The 15,479-nt window shown below is 36.3% G+C and overlaps 1 protein-coding gene across 8 annotated transcripts in view; it reads left to right on the top strand.

Annotated features, from left to right (window-relative positions):
- Positions 1–15,479, top strand: part of RYR2 (ryanodine receptor 2) — an 805,689-nt gene that overhangs the window by 657,857 nt on the left and 132,353 nt on the right. For all 8 annotated transcript variants that reach the window (XM_033200167.1, XM_033200166.1, XM_033200162.1 and 5 more), the window contains exons 64-66: positions 11,451–11,511; positions 12,728–12,966; positions 14,548–14,629. In XM_033200167.1, the coding sequence (XP_033056058.1) occupies positions 11,451–11,511; positions 12,728–12,966; positions 14,548–14,629 (382 nt within the window). The remainder of the gene's footprint in view (positions 1–11,450; positions 11,512–12,727; positions 12,967–14,547; positions 14,630–15,479) is intronic.

The raw sequence follows: 15,479 nt of genomic DNA, 5'->3' as shown, positions 1-15,479 counted from the left end.
CATGGCCATCACTTGGTTTTCTTTGCCGTTTTTGCACTGTGTTGTGTGCTGCTATGTTGCATGGATGCATGTTTGCATGGCTGCATGCATGGTCGTTGCAGGCCAAGATAAGGTCCTCGAGGTTGTTCATGAATAGCATCATGTATGGTGAAATTGAGGACTCTATCTTTTTTACACTAGTCCAAAGCATAACTGAAAATAAAAAGGCTATTATTAAAGAGCAAATGAATGGAAATGGCAGGCTGTGCCATATTTTATCTCAGGGGTAAAAACAAAACAAAGCCAGGCCCTTGGATTTGTGTTTGGTTACCTCTGATAGATTAACTAATGAGCTGTTATAAATCAGAATTTTAAACTGCACTTATGTTTTTAATGCTCTTGACTACAGATTTGCATGTCTTCTGCATTCCAAACATTGGAACGTCATAGTCAAGACTCTGAAGCCAAGGAGCTTCGGAGCTTCAGTTGGCAAGAGGGGCTTTTCTAGCACCACTCACTCCAGAGTCAGTTTCTGTTTGTTTCTGAGAGTTCACCTAGCTGGAGTCCATGTTCCAGAGCGCCTGCTTCCGGACAGCCATGCAGGGTGGGCACTCACTTTCCGCAGATTTTCCCTGCCGTGGGGCTTTAGAATCTCTAGTGGCTGGTGGAATTTGTGTTTCACACTTTCCTGCATCTGATTTTATAAACTGCCAAAGAAAATGTGAGCCCTTTGCTCTCTAGGTTTTGAGACAGTGTTGGGGTAATTTTAGTAATGAAACATTGAATGTATTGCTAGAGGTATTATAAGTTTAATTCTATTTACAGGAAAAGCTAAGGATTAAAAAAATTAAGTCATTTCTACAAAATCACAGTTAAACTGAGGAATGGGTGTGTATATGTGTATGTGTGTGTGTATATATATACATATATACACATATGCACAAATAAGTTCTTCACATTACATTTTTTGAGAAATAATAGTTTCTGGATATAGTAGGTTATTGCTATATTTGGTTTCTAGTATTATATCCAATATCTGATGCTCTTAAATATAGTAATGAAAATTTATATTTCATTAAAATTGCCTGAGTTTTTAACATTAATATTTCAGTTATTTAAAAATCAATGGGGCAGTTATCTTTAGAATAATTTCTAGTTCACTGACTTTTGTTTCACTTCTCTTCAACAGAGAAAAATTTACATGGGCTTATTGAGGCAGGATTTTCATATACTCTTTAACCTTCTCAGAATAACAATGGATTCAAATATTCTCCATTTGTCTGCAGCAAGTACTAGCTAATTATACATATCAGCTGCCCTTTTGCGGTCTTATTAATGAGCCTAATAATATTTTCTTTGGTGCTATTTCTAATTTCCTGCTTATTGTATAGTCTTCTTTTCCTGTTATACCTCACTATAATTTCCTTTAAAAATTTTTTTGAGATATTCCATACATGAAGTACAAAATCCTAAGAACATCTTGGCGAGGTGTGGTGGCTTATGCTTGTATCCCAGCACTTTGGGATGTTGTGGTGAGAGAAGCACTTGAGGACAGGAGTTCAAGACCAGCTGGGGCAACATAGTGAGACCTTCCCTCTACAAAAAGGAGAAAAAAAATTAGCCAGGTGCAGTGGCACACGCCTATAGTCTTGGCTACACAGGACATTGAGATGGAAGGATCACTGAGTCCAGGAATTTGAGGCAGCAGTGAGTTATGATCATGCCGTTGTACTCTATTCTAGGAAACAGAGCAAAACCCTGTCTCTAATACAAACAAATAAAAACAACTTGATGAAAATGTATATGCATATACAACCATTTCATCATGGCTCAGGCCAAGACATAGAAAGTTTCCAACATGCCCAGGAGCCTCCCTTGTGCCATTTTTCAAATTATAACCATCTCCAAAGGAACTATATGTAGACTCCGTTCTACGGATTCATTTTAGCTGTTCTTGAAATTCCACTTTTGTTAAATATATCATTTACTTTTAATCATTGAAGATAAATGTGTAATACAGTTTGTCATTCTTGTTAGGGGTGAAAACTAGACCTTAACATTAATTCCTTCCCATGTGGTCCTAGTATTTCTATTAGACATTGTGGTTTCATCCCTTAGCCTTTTAATACTATTATTTTTATTTTTAAGGGGAAATTATTGGATATTATTTTTACATCTCAAAGTGTATTTTTACACATTTTTGTTTTATTAAAGTGTATGTTATTATTTCAAATTTACTTCGATATTTGCCTATAAAAATATAAATTTCAAGAAGCCTTTATTAATCAAACATACTCTAGTACAGACTTGCCAAACTATTAGAATCTTTAGGTCTTTTTTTGTGTTTTTTGAGATGAAGTTTCGCTCTTGTTGCCCACCGAGCTGGAGTGCAGTGGTGCGATCTCAGCTCACTGCAGCCTCTGCCTCTGGGTTCAATCGATTCTCCTGCCTCAACCTCCCGAGTAGCTGGGATTACAGGCGCACACTGCCACGCGCGACTAATTTTTTGTATTTTTTCGTAGAAACGGGGTTTCACCATGTTGCCTAGGCTGGTCTCAAACTCCTGACCTCAGGTGATCTGCCCACCTCGGCTTCCCAAAGTGCTGGGATTACAGGTGTGAGCCACCACGCCCAGTCAAATCTTTAAGACTTAAGCATTGAAGCTTCACATATTATGGCTATTGGTATAGTATTTAAACTTCACATATTATGGGTTGTAAATGCTAATATGACATCCTAGAGAGAATAGCAGGCTTGCAATCAGAAAACTTTGCTGTAAGTCCTATTTTTCTAACTTAACAAGCTGAATGATTTGCACAAGGGACTTAAATTCTCTGAACCTGCATTTTTTCCATTGTTAAAGTGGGCTAAAATACCTAATAAACTTAGAGATCGATTTTGTGTGAAATAATTCATGTTAAAGTCCCATGTAAAGTGTAACCTTATAGTTTTCACAGATAAGGTGTTTCTAGTATTATTATAATTATTAGATTTTGTTAATTTATCTAAAGCTTATTATACTTTATTGACATAAATTACATACTAAACTAGGAGACTGGGCCATTTAAAATACACACACAGGGCCAGGTGCAGTGGCTCACGCCTGGAATCCCAGCACTTTGGGAAGCCAAAGTGGACAGATCGCTTGAGCTCAGGAGTTCAAGACCAGCCTGGGTAACATGGTGAGACCCCATCTCAACTAAGAATACAAAAAATTAGCCATGCGTGGTGGCACACACCTTTGGTCCCAGCTACTCAGGAGGTTGGGGTGGGAGGATCACTTGAGCCTGGGGGGCAGAGGTTGCTGTGAGCCAACATTGCATACCACACACACAAAAATACACACGGTAAAGCCTTTAAAATCCACCCATTTCCAGAATGAATCAGAAGTGTTATAACCCAACTGTTTACTTTTTGATTTATCGGCTATGCCAATGTGGATTTTTCCAAACAGAGAGATCCAGTAGCATATATGCAGTACTTGTTTGTATATGGTCATATTAATCTATTTTTTTCACTCTACCTTTATCATTTTCTTGCATTCTGGCAGGAAATACATTGATTATCAATGGGATTACAAGCGTGAGCCACCACGTCGGCCGAATCTTTAAGTCTTAAGCATTTAAGCTTCACATATTCCCAGTACTATCTTGTATTTCCTGTACTATCTTGATTTAAAGAGTTTTTCATGACCTAAACCTAAGAGTAAATTAAGACAGAATTGAAAGTTGAGGTTAACAAGAAAATACTTGAGTTTTGTGATGATCAGTGAAGGTAAGGAATGTAGAAAGATACATGTTGACCTTAAATATGTCAGAAACTGGAGACAAGACAGGAGCATTAAAATAAATGAAGAGACAAAATACTTGTTCTGGTGGTAGTAATTGGCTGAGCAGAGTTTGATGGGTAATGAATTATTTATTCTAGGTTGGCTGCCATATTGTAATTATATCTCCAAACCTCACCTGTGGTTGAAATATTTTTCTGATGTTTGAAATGAGGATTCTCAAAACTTGGGCTTTTATATTTTTTGTTTATCTGTTATCTACTTTAAAATATTTCTTCTGCATTGAGGGACACTATCCAGGAATTAAGATAATAGTGTTTTTATGCCTCATCTATTATTTTTGAGGCATTTGAACCATTTTATTTTATGTTTAAAAAGTTATGGTTTTTAAAAAGGAAGACAAGCCATATGACCCACAGAATTCTGATGAATCAATTAGAATAATTTATGGAATGAAAAAGAAAGAAAATAGCATCTTGTTTAAATATAGACTTCGCTGTTTGAATTCTGAAATGCTTGGTAGTGATTGTAAGTTGCTGCACATAACGAATTTTGGAAATCCAGGTAGGACATAAATAGGACATAGGCAGGTTGACAAGTGATATCCTTATCATTGGCCATTTTCAAGGACCCAATGTTGACTAAAGAAATAGTGCTTTTATTCCCAGAGTTTCCCCTGACTTTTGCTACCTAGAAATTCTGATTACTATTTTCAAGGCAGTTAGAGGATACATCAGCCCTTCTATTACAGTCTGTTAGAATCTTTCAATCATTTTTAGAGGAAGTAGCATCTGATAACTAAGAGTCCAACAGTAATAGTGAGGGCGGCACAGGCAGTGCTTATCAGCACTCCTTAACGGCTTTCTTTTTACCTGTGAAAATAAATCGAATGCCTTAATGATACTCATTTTATGCATTCATTCAATAAACATGTATTGTATGTCTGCCATGTGAAAGGCATTCACTCAAGATGTGAGGATAGGAAAATGAAGATTTATTTCTTTCCACTCCGGAACCCAGACCATATGCAAACATCTTTCACTTGTACTATTGCAGGAGCACACTGACCATTCTCTCTGAGTCCCCTCCTGCCTCTCTCAACCGTGTTCCATGATGATCTCATCGAATCTTCTCAAAACGTGCTTCTCTGATCATACCCCTGCATATTCAGCGGCTTCCCATGCCTTTAGGATAGAAAGCACATTTCTTAACCTAGCCACGTTAGTGTTTCACCCTCCATTCCCCCTGGGCCACTCCATCCTCCTGTCCCAGCCTAGTTTCTCCTGCTCCCTATGCTTCTTCAGCTTCCTTGGCCTTCTCTCTGCCTCTTGAATGTGTTAGATTCCTTTCTGCCCAGGGTTTTTGCACATGCTGTAATTATCGCCTGACTAAAGGACCCTCACACATAACACTCATATCCTCAGTCCTTCACACTCTAACCAACTATCCGTCCTTCAAACTTCAATCCAAATATTACTCTCTCAGGAAAGGCTTCCCTGACCTCCCTGGTAATACTCCCTTCTCCTGCTGTTATAACAGCCTCTGGTGCTGTGTACTTTTCCTCCATATCACTGATGGTGTGCTTACCGGATTAACGTCTCACTCGCAAAAGCTCTCAGCTCTGTGAGGTCTTACTGTTGCATTCTCAGTGCCTGGCAGGGAGTCTGGCACACAGTGGATATTTTATGAAGACATGATGAATGAATGAATGAATGAATAAGCCAACCAAATCCAGCCTTCAAGAAACCTACAGTCTAATAGAGAAGATAGATAAGTATGCAGACACTTATTATGAGATAAGTGCTAAGAACTTGGAAATTTTCTTACATTCACAGATGACACAGCTTTCTTTGTTTATTTTGCCTAAGAGATTATTAAGAAAAATGTGGTACCTAATTATCCCATAATTGGTGAGAATCATGTTTTGTTTTTGTTTTTATCTCTTATTCCTTAAGAGGTCCATTGGAAGTACTTAGGCCACTTGCAGTGAAAAGAAAATAACACATAATTAATGACCCTTAAAATAATAAGATCGGCCGGGCTCAGTGGCTCAAGCCTGTAATCCCAGCACTTTGGGAGGCCGAGACGGGCGGATCATGAGGTCAGGAGATCAAGACCATCCTGGCTAACATGGTGAAACCCTGTCTCTACTAAAAAATACAAAAAACTAGCCGGGCGAGGTGGCGGGTGCCTGTAGTCCCAGCTACTCGGGAGGCTGAGGCAGGAGAATGGCGTAAACCCGGGAGGCGGAGCTTGCAGTGAGCTGAGATCTGGCCACTGCACTCCAGCCCGGGCGACAGAGCGAGACTCCATCTCAAAAAAAAAAAAATAATAATAATAATAATAAGATCATGAAACTCAACCAACAATGATCCTTTCAGGTCCAGGAACTATTTGAAAAGGCTGGCACAAAATATTTGTCACTTATAGGCCAGTTTATTTCCAGTTTTCTGGTGCCTTTTTAACATCCTCGTGAGACATTGAATGACCTGGACACTCCTCAGAGTTGGTGGAGAATTTCTGAATTAATGACATAGGTACATCTGGGAATACCTGATGTTATTACAAAAGCCAGCATTTTGTAATACAATGAGCATAGTATTACAACACTTCTGGGTTGACCTAGAACCCAATATATAACATCATTAGTGCAACTCCTATATTAGCTACAGGAGTATTAATCAAGATAAATATTATTATGTGTTTAACATGAAGCAGTAGCTGTTGTTAAAATATTCAGTTTTTTTCTAGTTGAGTATGCCTACTTATACCAGTGCCTAAATCTTAATGTTATGTTTGGGAGAGTTTTAAAAGTAGATACTAAGTAAAGTAATACAATGGATTCTATCAACTCGTATTTCTCCCTAATCAATAAATTAGTGGATTAAGTTCATGTTGATACTTCTAATATCTCTCCCAAAACACACTGATGTATTTATATGATGATTGCTGTCTTATCTCAGAAGTTATTATATTAGAAAATTAATATGTTTGTATTATCTCTAACAAGGCTCAGATTGTACTTGTGTTTGGTAGGACACATATAATAAAAGAAAAATTACTTAAAGTACTCAGAATTGCTGGGGATAGAAGCCTATTTGAGGATTCAGTGTGCCATTAAGTTGAGAATGTAATAGTCCAGTCATGCACAATCTGTCACTATTTTCTTATCCTTGTTATTTGTAGCTGGAGGATCGTTGAGATGTTTCTCTAATTTAAAAATTCTGTAGGACTATGACAATATGCATGGCAAGAACAACTATTCCCTAGATTTAACTTATTATATATACCGTAAACAATCCTACTTTTTAGAGAAGTAAGTTCAGAAATATTGGAATTAGATGCCTATAATGAAAGTAATAAAGTATACATAGTATTAGAGCAACATAGTGTTAGAGCGATACAGATAATTCTTTCAGTTGAACATAGCACTAGAGGACAATTTCCTGGCTTTGAAAAATGAGTAGACTATGTAGTTATTCAAAATCTATCCTCAGTTTGACTGAAACTCCTCACCAAATTAGGGAACCAATAATTTTACTCTGTTCAATATCACAGACTTTAGAAATAACAAAGTCATTGACACTCTTCAATTTCTCTCTATTCCCTCAAAATTGTGAGAGAAATTTATAAGTTCTGGCATAGTGGTAGTTCACATTATTAATAAAGTTCTGCCAAGATTGATCATTTCTTCAGAGAAAAGAATGCAATATTAGAAAAGTAGAGAAAAATTAAAAGTAGAATGACTGCTATCACTGTTTCCAGAAGAGAGAGAAGTCAACATTCTCTGAATTCTCAGTTTATCAGATTATAAGACAGAACTGCTATATATGTCAAATTTAACACTGAGAATTCCTGAGTTATAGAAACTTTATTTTTTAAAAACTGTGGGATTAATATGCAAAAATTATTTATATTATGTAATTTGTTTTTATTATTTAGAGAGTCGTATATGAGAGTTGTTATAATGTTTTTTACAACCCAATGTTGTCTCCATTGTTATGAGACTCAGGTGTAAGTTGTTATTTTAATTATGTACTTTTTGTGTTTACGTACACCTTGATGCACTGATATAAATACACAGTCTTAAGGACAAACAGGCAATCTATCAGTGTTTCCCTAAGTGCTTAGAGGTGATGAGAGGTGTGTATCTGAGGATAAGGGGAATAGCTGGGTCCTTGGAATACTGTGAGTTGAAAAGTATCAGTCTTTTGGTTTTTACACCATCCAGAGCAATGAAGCAATTATGTAAACTTAAGTACGTAAAAGTCCTGTTGCCACCTTCAAGTTTTATCATCTTAGAAAACTCTACTGGCCCTTCCTGTTCTTCCCAATACTGTGATTGACATTTCTGATTATGGTGATCTGGATAGCTTTAAGAAGGACAATATTTAAGTCGTTATTTTATTGAAAAGCCTTACCACATGCTTTACGTCTTCAAGACTAATTATTTTAGGCTTCTGCTTACACATATTAATGGGATTGACACTTTTGCCTGGTCTACAAATTAAAATATTGAAGACTCTACTTTTTCTGCATTCTTAGAGTCCCTTTCCCATTTTTCCCATAGAGGTATTTCTGTTTAAAGTTGTACTGCGTCTAAAAGGGGCCTACCAAAATGTAAAAATGTGTGGAGTTCATAGTTTATTCCTTTAGCAATCACAGAAATTTCATATTCCCAACACACAGTTTCAGTCAACCCACAGAATTTGTCTGGCTACTGGTACTGTTTCCTATTCTTACATCCCAAAGCCAGTCCACAAATATCTTAAGGCTCTGCTGTATGTCACACACTATTCTAGGTGCAGAGAGCAAAGCAAACAAAAATCCCAGCCTCTCAAGCTTATATTAATAGAAGTTTAAAATAGCCCCGGCCACCCCTCATGGGAAAGGGCACAGGAAAACTCAGTACCAAGTACAAACACTGCCAATCTATAATGAGAGACAGCAGATTGGAAGGGACAGACAACTGAGTGTTTTAGGAAAAGTGAAGGACCTGCCTCTCTGATTTGGGGCTGATTAATAGTGGCATAGGACCCATACACATTGCACTGGATCTCTTCTTCCTCATGGGCCTTCTCTTTCCCATTGTCTGTACTACATCTTTCCTATCTTCTCTGCCTCCAAACACTGGAGGCCCTGGGCCTTTTTTCTTCTATACTTATATTCATGCTGGCTAGTTTCATTTAGACCCATGACGTTTAGAATTAAATGTATGTTTACAATGCCCAAGTGGTTAGCTCTGGCTTAGATCTCTTACCTGCACTGAAGACTTTTTTTTTTTTTTTTAAATTGCCTATTCTACATGTTTACCTGAATTACTAATAGGCCCATCACACTTAATATGCGCAAAGCAAGGGTCAGGACCGCCCCCACCCCACCCATCCCTTTCCTCCCACAGTCTGCTTCTTCCTGTGTATACCATTCAATGGTGCCACCTTTCACCCAGTTACTGAGGCAGAAAACCTTAGAGTTATCCTTGACTGCTTTCCCGCTCACCTCACATTCAATCCATAAGTAAATCCTTCAAATATATATTCTCAAGTTTTCTCTCTACTGATATCCTATTCTGAATTCGCCATCATCAGTGAACTGATTCCGTTCCTGCAGTCGGTCCCTAATTGTCTTCCACTCTTGCTCTTCCAGAATTTCCCACATAGGGAATTCTTTGAAAATATAAATCATATCATATCCCATCCTGCTCAGAACCTAAGAATGTCTTCCTACTGCACTGAAAATCCAAGGGCTCGCTCTAACGAAGCTCTAGAACCTGACATCTCCCCACCTCTCCACCTCATACTCTGCTTCTTTCCTCTCGCTCTGACCACCTTAGCCACTTGACCCTTCTTGCTTGGAACACCAGGTTCATTTTTTGCCTCAGGGCCTTTGCATGTGCTCTTCCCTGTACCTGGGTCTCCTTCTCAGACACATGGATGGTTTGTTTCTTCATGTCATTCCAACCTCTGCTCAAATGCTGCCTCCAGGAAGGACTCATGACCTCTCTCCCTGTTATTCTACCCAGTTTCTGATATTTTATATATATATGGAACAAATATATATATATATGGAACAAATATATATAAATGGAACAAATATATATATAACAAATATATATATTTGGAATATATATTTGTAACAAATGTGTACTATATACTTTATATTTTATATTTATATATATTATATATGTTATATATAATTTATTTATATACTTATATATTATATATTTATATAATCTATTTTTATATATAACAAATATTTTATACATATCTTTAACTGTGGCCTGCTATTGTGTTATATGCTGATATTTTGCTAAATATTTTGTTGGTTTTTTTTCTTTTGCTTATTGATTCATTATCTATATCCCCCTTTAAAATGCTAGTACCACGAGGACTATTTTGTTTATTACTGGAAATTTAACAGTGCCTGGTTTTAATCTTTATTTGTGAAATGAATTAATCATCAAACGAATACATCTAAGGGTTCCAGGAGAAGCCCCAGAGCTTGCATCTACCAATGGACAGGGAAATAACAAATCCACCTTTCTGCTCATTTTGTCTTCATTATTACCAGGAATTCTGAGACCTGAAGCACAAGACGAGGGAATATTTTTATAAAAACTCAGAATCTTAGTAATAAATAGCTTACTTTTTCTTTTCTTATTTGTATCATATCACTAAACTGGTTTGCCCATGTTCTAATACAATTATTAATTTCAGTGTGTACTTAGGTCATTCATTTTAGGTTACTTTTTTGTATAAATAATATAACATATACCAGTATTACAAAAACTTACATTCAAATAATATTTGTCAATCTCAACACCCAGGAAATGATTGTGTGTGTGTGTGTGTGTGTGTGTGTGTGTGTGTGTGTAAAATGAGGAACTGATCATGTCAAACTGTATTGTAAGTGGTCAAATTATTTTGTTACCTTGAATTCATCATTTTATTTGCTTTCTATATCACCATTACAAAGAAAAGTATATGTAATGCTTTTATCACTCACGTTTCTGTACTTCCTGGTAAAATATGCCAATCAAAATGAGTGAATTTTATATTACTTTCAAGAGGAGTTACTACCATCTCAAAATCTCATAGGAGTATTATTTAACTTCTTTAGCCTCTGATTTTTTTTTTTTTTTACATGATGGTTTGGTGCTTTTTGGTTTTTGCCAAAGACCAATAACATTCAAGGAAATTAATTTACCTTCATGCAATTGAATTCAGGCAAATTAATTCATCTTAATGCAGTGGAATAAAATAAGAAAGCAGAAATACTTGGTGCAATTAAAATGGAATTAAAATTTTTAAACTTAAGGATATGAGCTGACTTTAAAAGTTTGTAACCAATAAGACTGAAAAATCCAATGAGATGGGAGGGAGAGGGGCTTATTGAAAACCTCGGTTAAAACTCTTTTAGCCTGGTGCAATGCTTTTGAATGCTTCTTGGGCATGTCAGCTATTTGATGAGACATGCTTTATTGCTTTTCTACTTACATTTGCATAACCACTTTTAAGCAGAAAAACTGCATGATTTCAAACTTGATTATTACAAAATCTTTTAAATTAAGTTATTGCTGTTGAGTTGTGTCATTGACTAATCTTTCTAGCACAAATATTGGTAGAAAAGAAGAACATTGAAAAATTCTCAGGGCAATTTATACGGCATTTTGTTTCCTCTTCAGGCAACGATGCAACCTCAATTGTCAACTGTCTTCATATTTTGGGTCAGACTTTGGATGCAAGGTAAATGGATACATTTTAACTTAAATAAATTACTATAATAATGATACATGTATATATTTAAGAATGTTAAGAAGGACCCAGAGTCTTGATTTTATGCTTTGGATTTGTAATGAAGTCTTTCGCGTAGGTGAAAAGAAAAACTTTTCGAAATTAATACAATGGCGGCTTATTTTTATGATCATATATAGATTATTATTTAATCTCAAGTAATTTCTGTAGTGGCTAGAACCATAAAGGAGGGTTGAATTGGTAATGTATCATGCAGGAAAAGTGGTAATCTGACAATTCTGGAGATCTTATTAGCTTCCAGGCATGATATTTGTGGTTAACATTCATAATAACATTTGGCTTTTTAGGAAACAGAGTTTTATTCTCATTTTACAGATGAATAAAGTGATGTTTAAGATTGCATACTAAGTGTGTAGGTAGACGAATTCCCATCTGTGTGCTTTCTACTCTGCCCTGTCTACTTGACCAGAAATCTAGCATGTTGACCAAATACAAAATCAGTTCATTTAGCGTGATTGATTCAGCCTTTAAGACATACATACATTTAGTTTATATCTAGGATAAATCTAAATAAAAGTTTATAAATGTCTCCTAAAGAGAATATTCCACAGTACTCTTTGATTATCCAGTCTTGTGTTTAAGATTTCCTTTAAGATCTTTTCTATAATAAATGCAAAAAGGAGACACCATTACAGACCCTCACTTCCTACTAGAAATAGCGGCATTAGGGTATGAAGTTCAGCCTTCAGCGGCTTCTTTAGAAAAGACTTGATTGCTACCCCATAAAACACAAACATTCTGTATCATTTGTTGAGTTGGTTTAGCTGGCATGAAATGTTTTTCTTTTCCTACCCATCGCCTCAGGAAACATTCCGTTTTGTTGGATTTGGGATTAACTATACTCACTCAGAAACTGTGTTTTGTTAAATTGGAGGCCATTAATGACAAGCATACAGCATTAAGCACAGACTTTTGCAGCAAGGTTTTCATAAATTGACTATAAAGTTATTTGGAAAGGATCATTTACAGAGCAGTGTTGCTGTCACTTCAAGTATATTGAAAATAACTTGTTTTAGAGTTGATTTTAAAAGTTAGTTACCAGGTGGGTAGAGTAATGGAGAAATAAACATCACAAGAGAACCACATTTCATTTGTATTTCATTTGTTCCTGTTGGAAGATACGAGTCCTCCCTTATTTACTTTCTAGGACAGTGATGAAGACTGGCCTGGAGAGTGTTAAAAGTGCACTCAGAGCTTTTCTGGACAATGCCGCAGAGGATCTGGAGAAGACCATGGAAAACCTCAAGCAGGGCCAGTTCACTCACACCCGAAACCAGCCCAAAGGGGTTACTCAGATTATCAATTACACCACAGTGGCCCTGCTTCCAATGCTGTCATCATTATTTGAACATATTGGCCAGCATCAGTTCGGAGAAGACCTAATACGTATGTAAATTTATATCTTGGAGTTTTTTTTAAAAAGATCAAAATACCCTCTAGTACAATCAAAAACAGTAATAGCCACATCTGGATTACTAAAACACTGTTTCCCTGTTAAAATGCCTTTTTTATTGCAAAACGTTATAGGTTGATGTTTGAGCGATAGACAGCATTCTTACAGAAATAGATGTCTGAATTACATGCACCCACAGAGAAGACCAGTAAGGTACTGGTTATAGAAAATAACTTCCACATGGTTGAAGTAAAGTTTCCAAATGATCACTATTTCCACATTTTGCCTCTTTTCACGTAAATGTTTTAATGCAGTTGGACCATATAACATGCAACATTAAAGGTTTTCAAATTATTTCTGAGTCAGTGCAGATTGTTTCTCCAAGCTTGGTGACATAGTAATGTGAAGACTGTGTCTAAGTAATTGACAAAGTCTGTGTTTAAATAATTGCTCTTTTAGAACGTCTCAGTATCCTCTCTTTAGAGGTTTCTGACAGTTTTTAGGGAAGCTTTAATCTTCTGCTTGGGGCTGGCATTCGGTAGTTAATAAAAATATACACAGAATGCCCAAGATTATGTGGAAAAAATAGCACATGAGCTGCTTCAGCTCCCCACTGTCCTGCTCAGGACATGAGCCTTTGTTGAGCAGAATCACCAACTTAGACTCATGCACTGTACATTCCTCAGTTGATGGGCACATCTGTGCAAAAACTGCTGTTACTTAGTGGATGCCACAACTACCAGTGGCAGAATGTTTATTTTAAATTTTGTTTTAAGAAAACATGCTTAGTCTGGGCGCAGTGGCTCATGCCTGTATTCCCAGCACTTTGGGAGGCTGAGGTGGGTGGATCACCTGAGGTCAGGAGTTTGAGACCAGCCTGGCCAATATGGCAAAACCCTGTCTCTACTAAAAACACAAAACTTAGCTGGGCATGATGGTACGCACCTGTAATCCCAGCCACTCGGGAGGCTGAGACAAGAGAATCGCTTGAACCCAGGAGGTGGAGGTTGCAGTGAGCCAATATTGCCACTGCACTCCAGCCTGGGTGACAGAGCAAGACTCTCTCAAAAAAAAAAAGAAAAAAGAAAAAAGAAAAAAAAGCATGCTTAGATGTGCCTTTTGTTCAGTTATTTTTATTTGTATAAATGTATGGGTTACAAGTACGGTTGTCTGGACTTTTAGGGTATCCATCACCCAAATAATGAACGTTGTGCCCATTAAGTAATTTCTCATCATCCACCTGCTCCTGCCCCCTCACCCTTCTGAGTCTTGTCTATTATTCTCCTCTCTATGTCCATGTGTACACATGGTTTAGTACCCACTTATAAGTGAGGAATGTGATATTTGACTTTAAGTACCTGGCTTGTTTCACTTAAGAGAACAACCCCCAGTTAAGAGAACAACCCCCAGTTCCATCCATGTTGCTGCAAAAGACATGATTTCATTGTTTTTTATGGATGAATATCCATATGGATGAATATAGCCTAAACTTAACAGTATATAGCTTAAACTTTCTCAGGACAATGTATAAACAAGTGGGTTTTTCTTTCAAGTGAGATTCTCTTTTTCCTTAGTGGAAGATGTCCAGGTGTCTTGTTATAGAATTCTGACTAGCTTGTATGCTTTGGGAACCAGCAAGAGTATTTATGTGGAGAGGTAAGAATTTTTAAAGTTTAATTTTGTATTAATTACTGCTTCAAGTTTTATAACTATTTATTTCAAGAATCTTCATTTCATAACCTGTTTCCTAGTTATAAACTAAACCGGATTGACCTTTGAAATTCTTTGGAAGTAATTAGACAATCTTTAAACAAAATAAGAATTGATATAATAGAGGACAATGGAGTTATAAAAAGAAGTAAAACACTAATGGTAAAGACTATACTTAATATGAAGTTTCAACTTAGAGTGTTTGAGTCTTATGAAAGCACCTGCTAGTACAGTTTCTCATTATATATCAGAAGTTCAAAGTAAATATGAATATGAGCAGTTATTAAACTTAGCTTTATTTTCTCATGTTCTCAAGTTTCAGGACAGAGTGGTTTGCAGTGTTAAATGATGTGAATAGGTAACATAAGAAAAGGTATCCCCAGTAAATTTAAAATAAAGAGATCACTGGTAACTTGAGTAAGAAATTTCTGTGAACCAGAAAAGAAAAACAGGGAAGTTTTTTTAAAAGACCAGAATAAATAAAAACATTTTCTGATAGAAGATTTAATTATGAATAGGTATGAGGTCTCCCCAAATTAATCTGTAATTATAAAACAATTTAAAACAGAAATTTGCTTTTTATCCAACCTCACAAAATCATTCAAAAGTTTATTTCAAAGAATAAACCCATGAGACTAGCCAATAGAATTTGCAGGCGAATAAAAGAGTAATGAACAGGTACTCATTTGGCCTACCAAATATTAAAACCTGTAAAGCTACAATAATTAAAATAGGATGACAGTTGTACATGAAAATAGAAAATTAGATCAATGGAGAAACGTAATTGAGTTCACTC

The sequence above is a fragment of the Trachypithecus francoisi genome, unplaced genomic scaffold, assembly GCF_009764315.1.
Source record: "Trachypithecus francoisi isolate TF-2019V2 unplaced genomic scaffold, Tfra_2.0 Lachesis_group5, whole genome shotgun sequence".
Lineage (NCBI taxonomy): Eukaryota > Metazoa > Chordata > Mammalia > Primates > Cercopithecidae > Trachypithecus > Trachypithecus francoisi.
The sequence above is the reverse complement of the archived record's forward strand: the minus strand, read 5'-3'. Positions and strand labels throughout refer to the sequence as shown.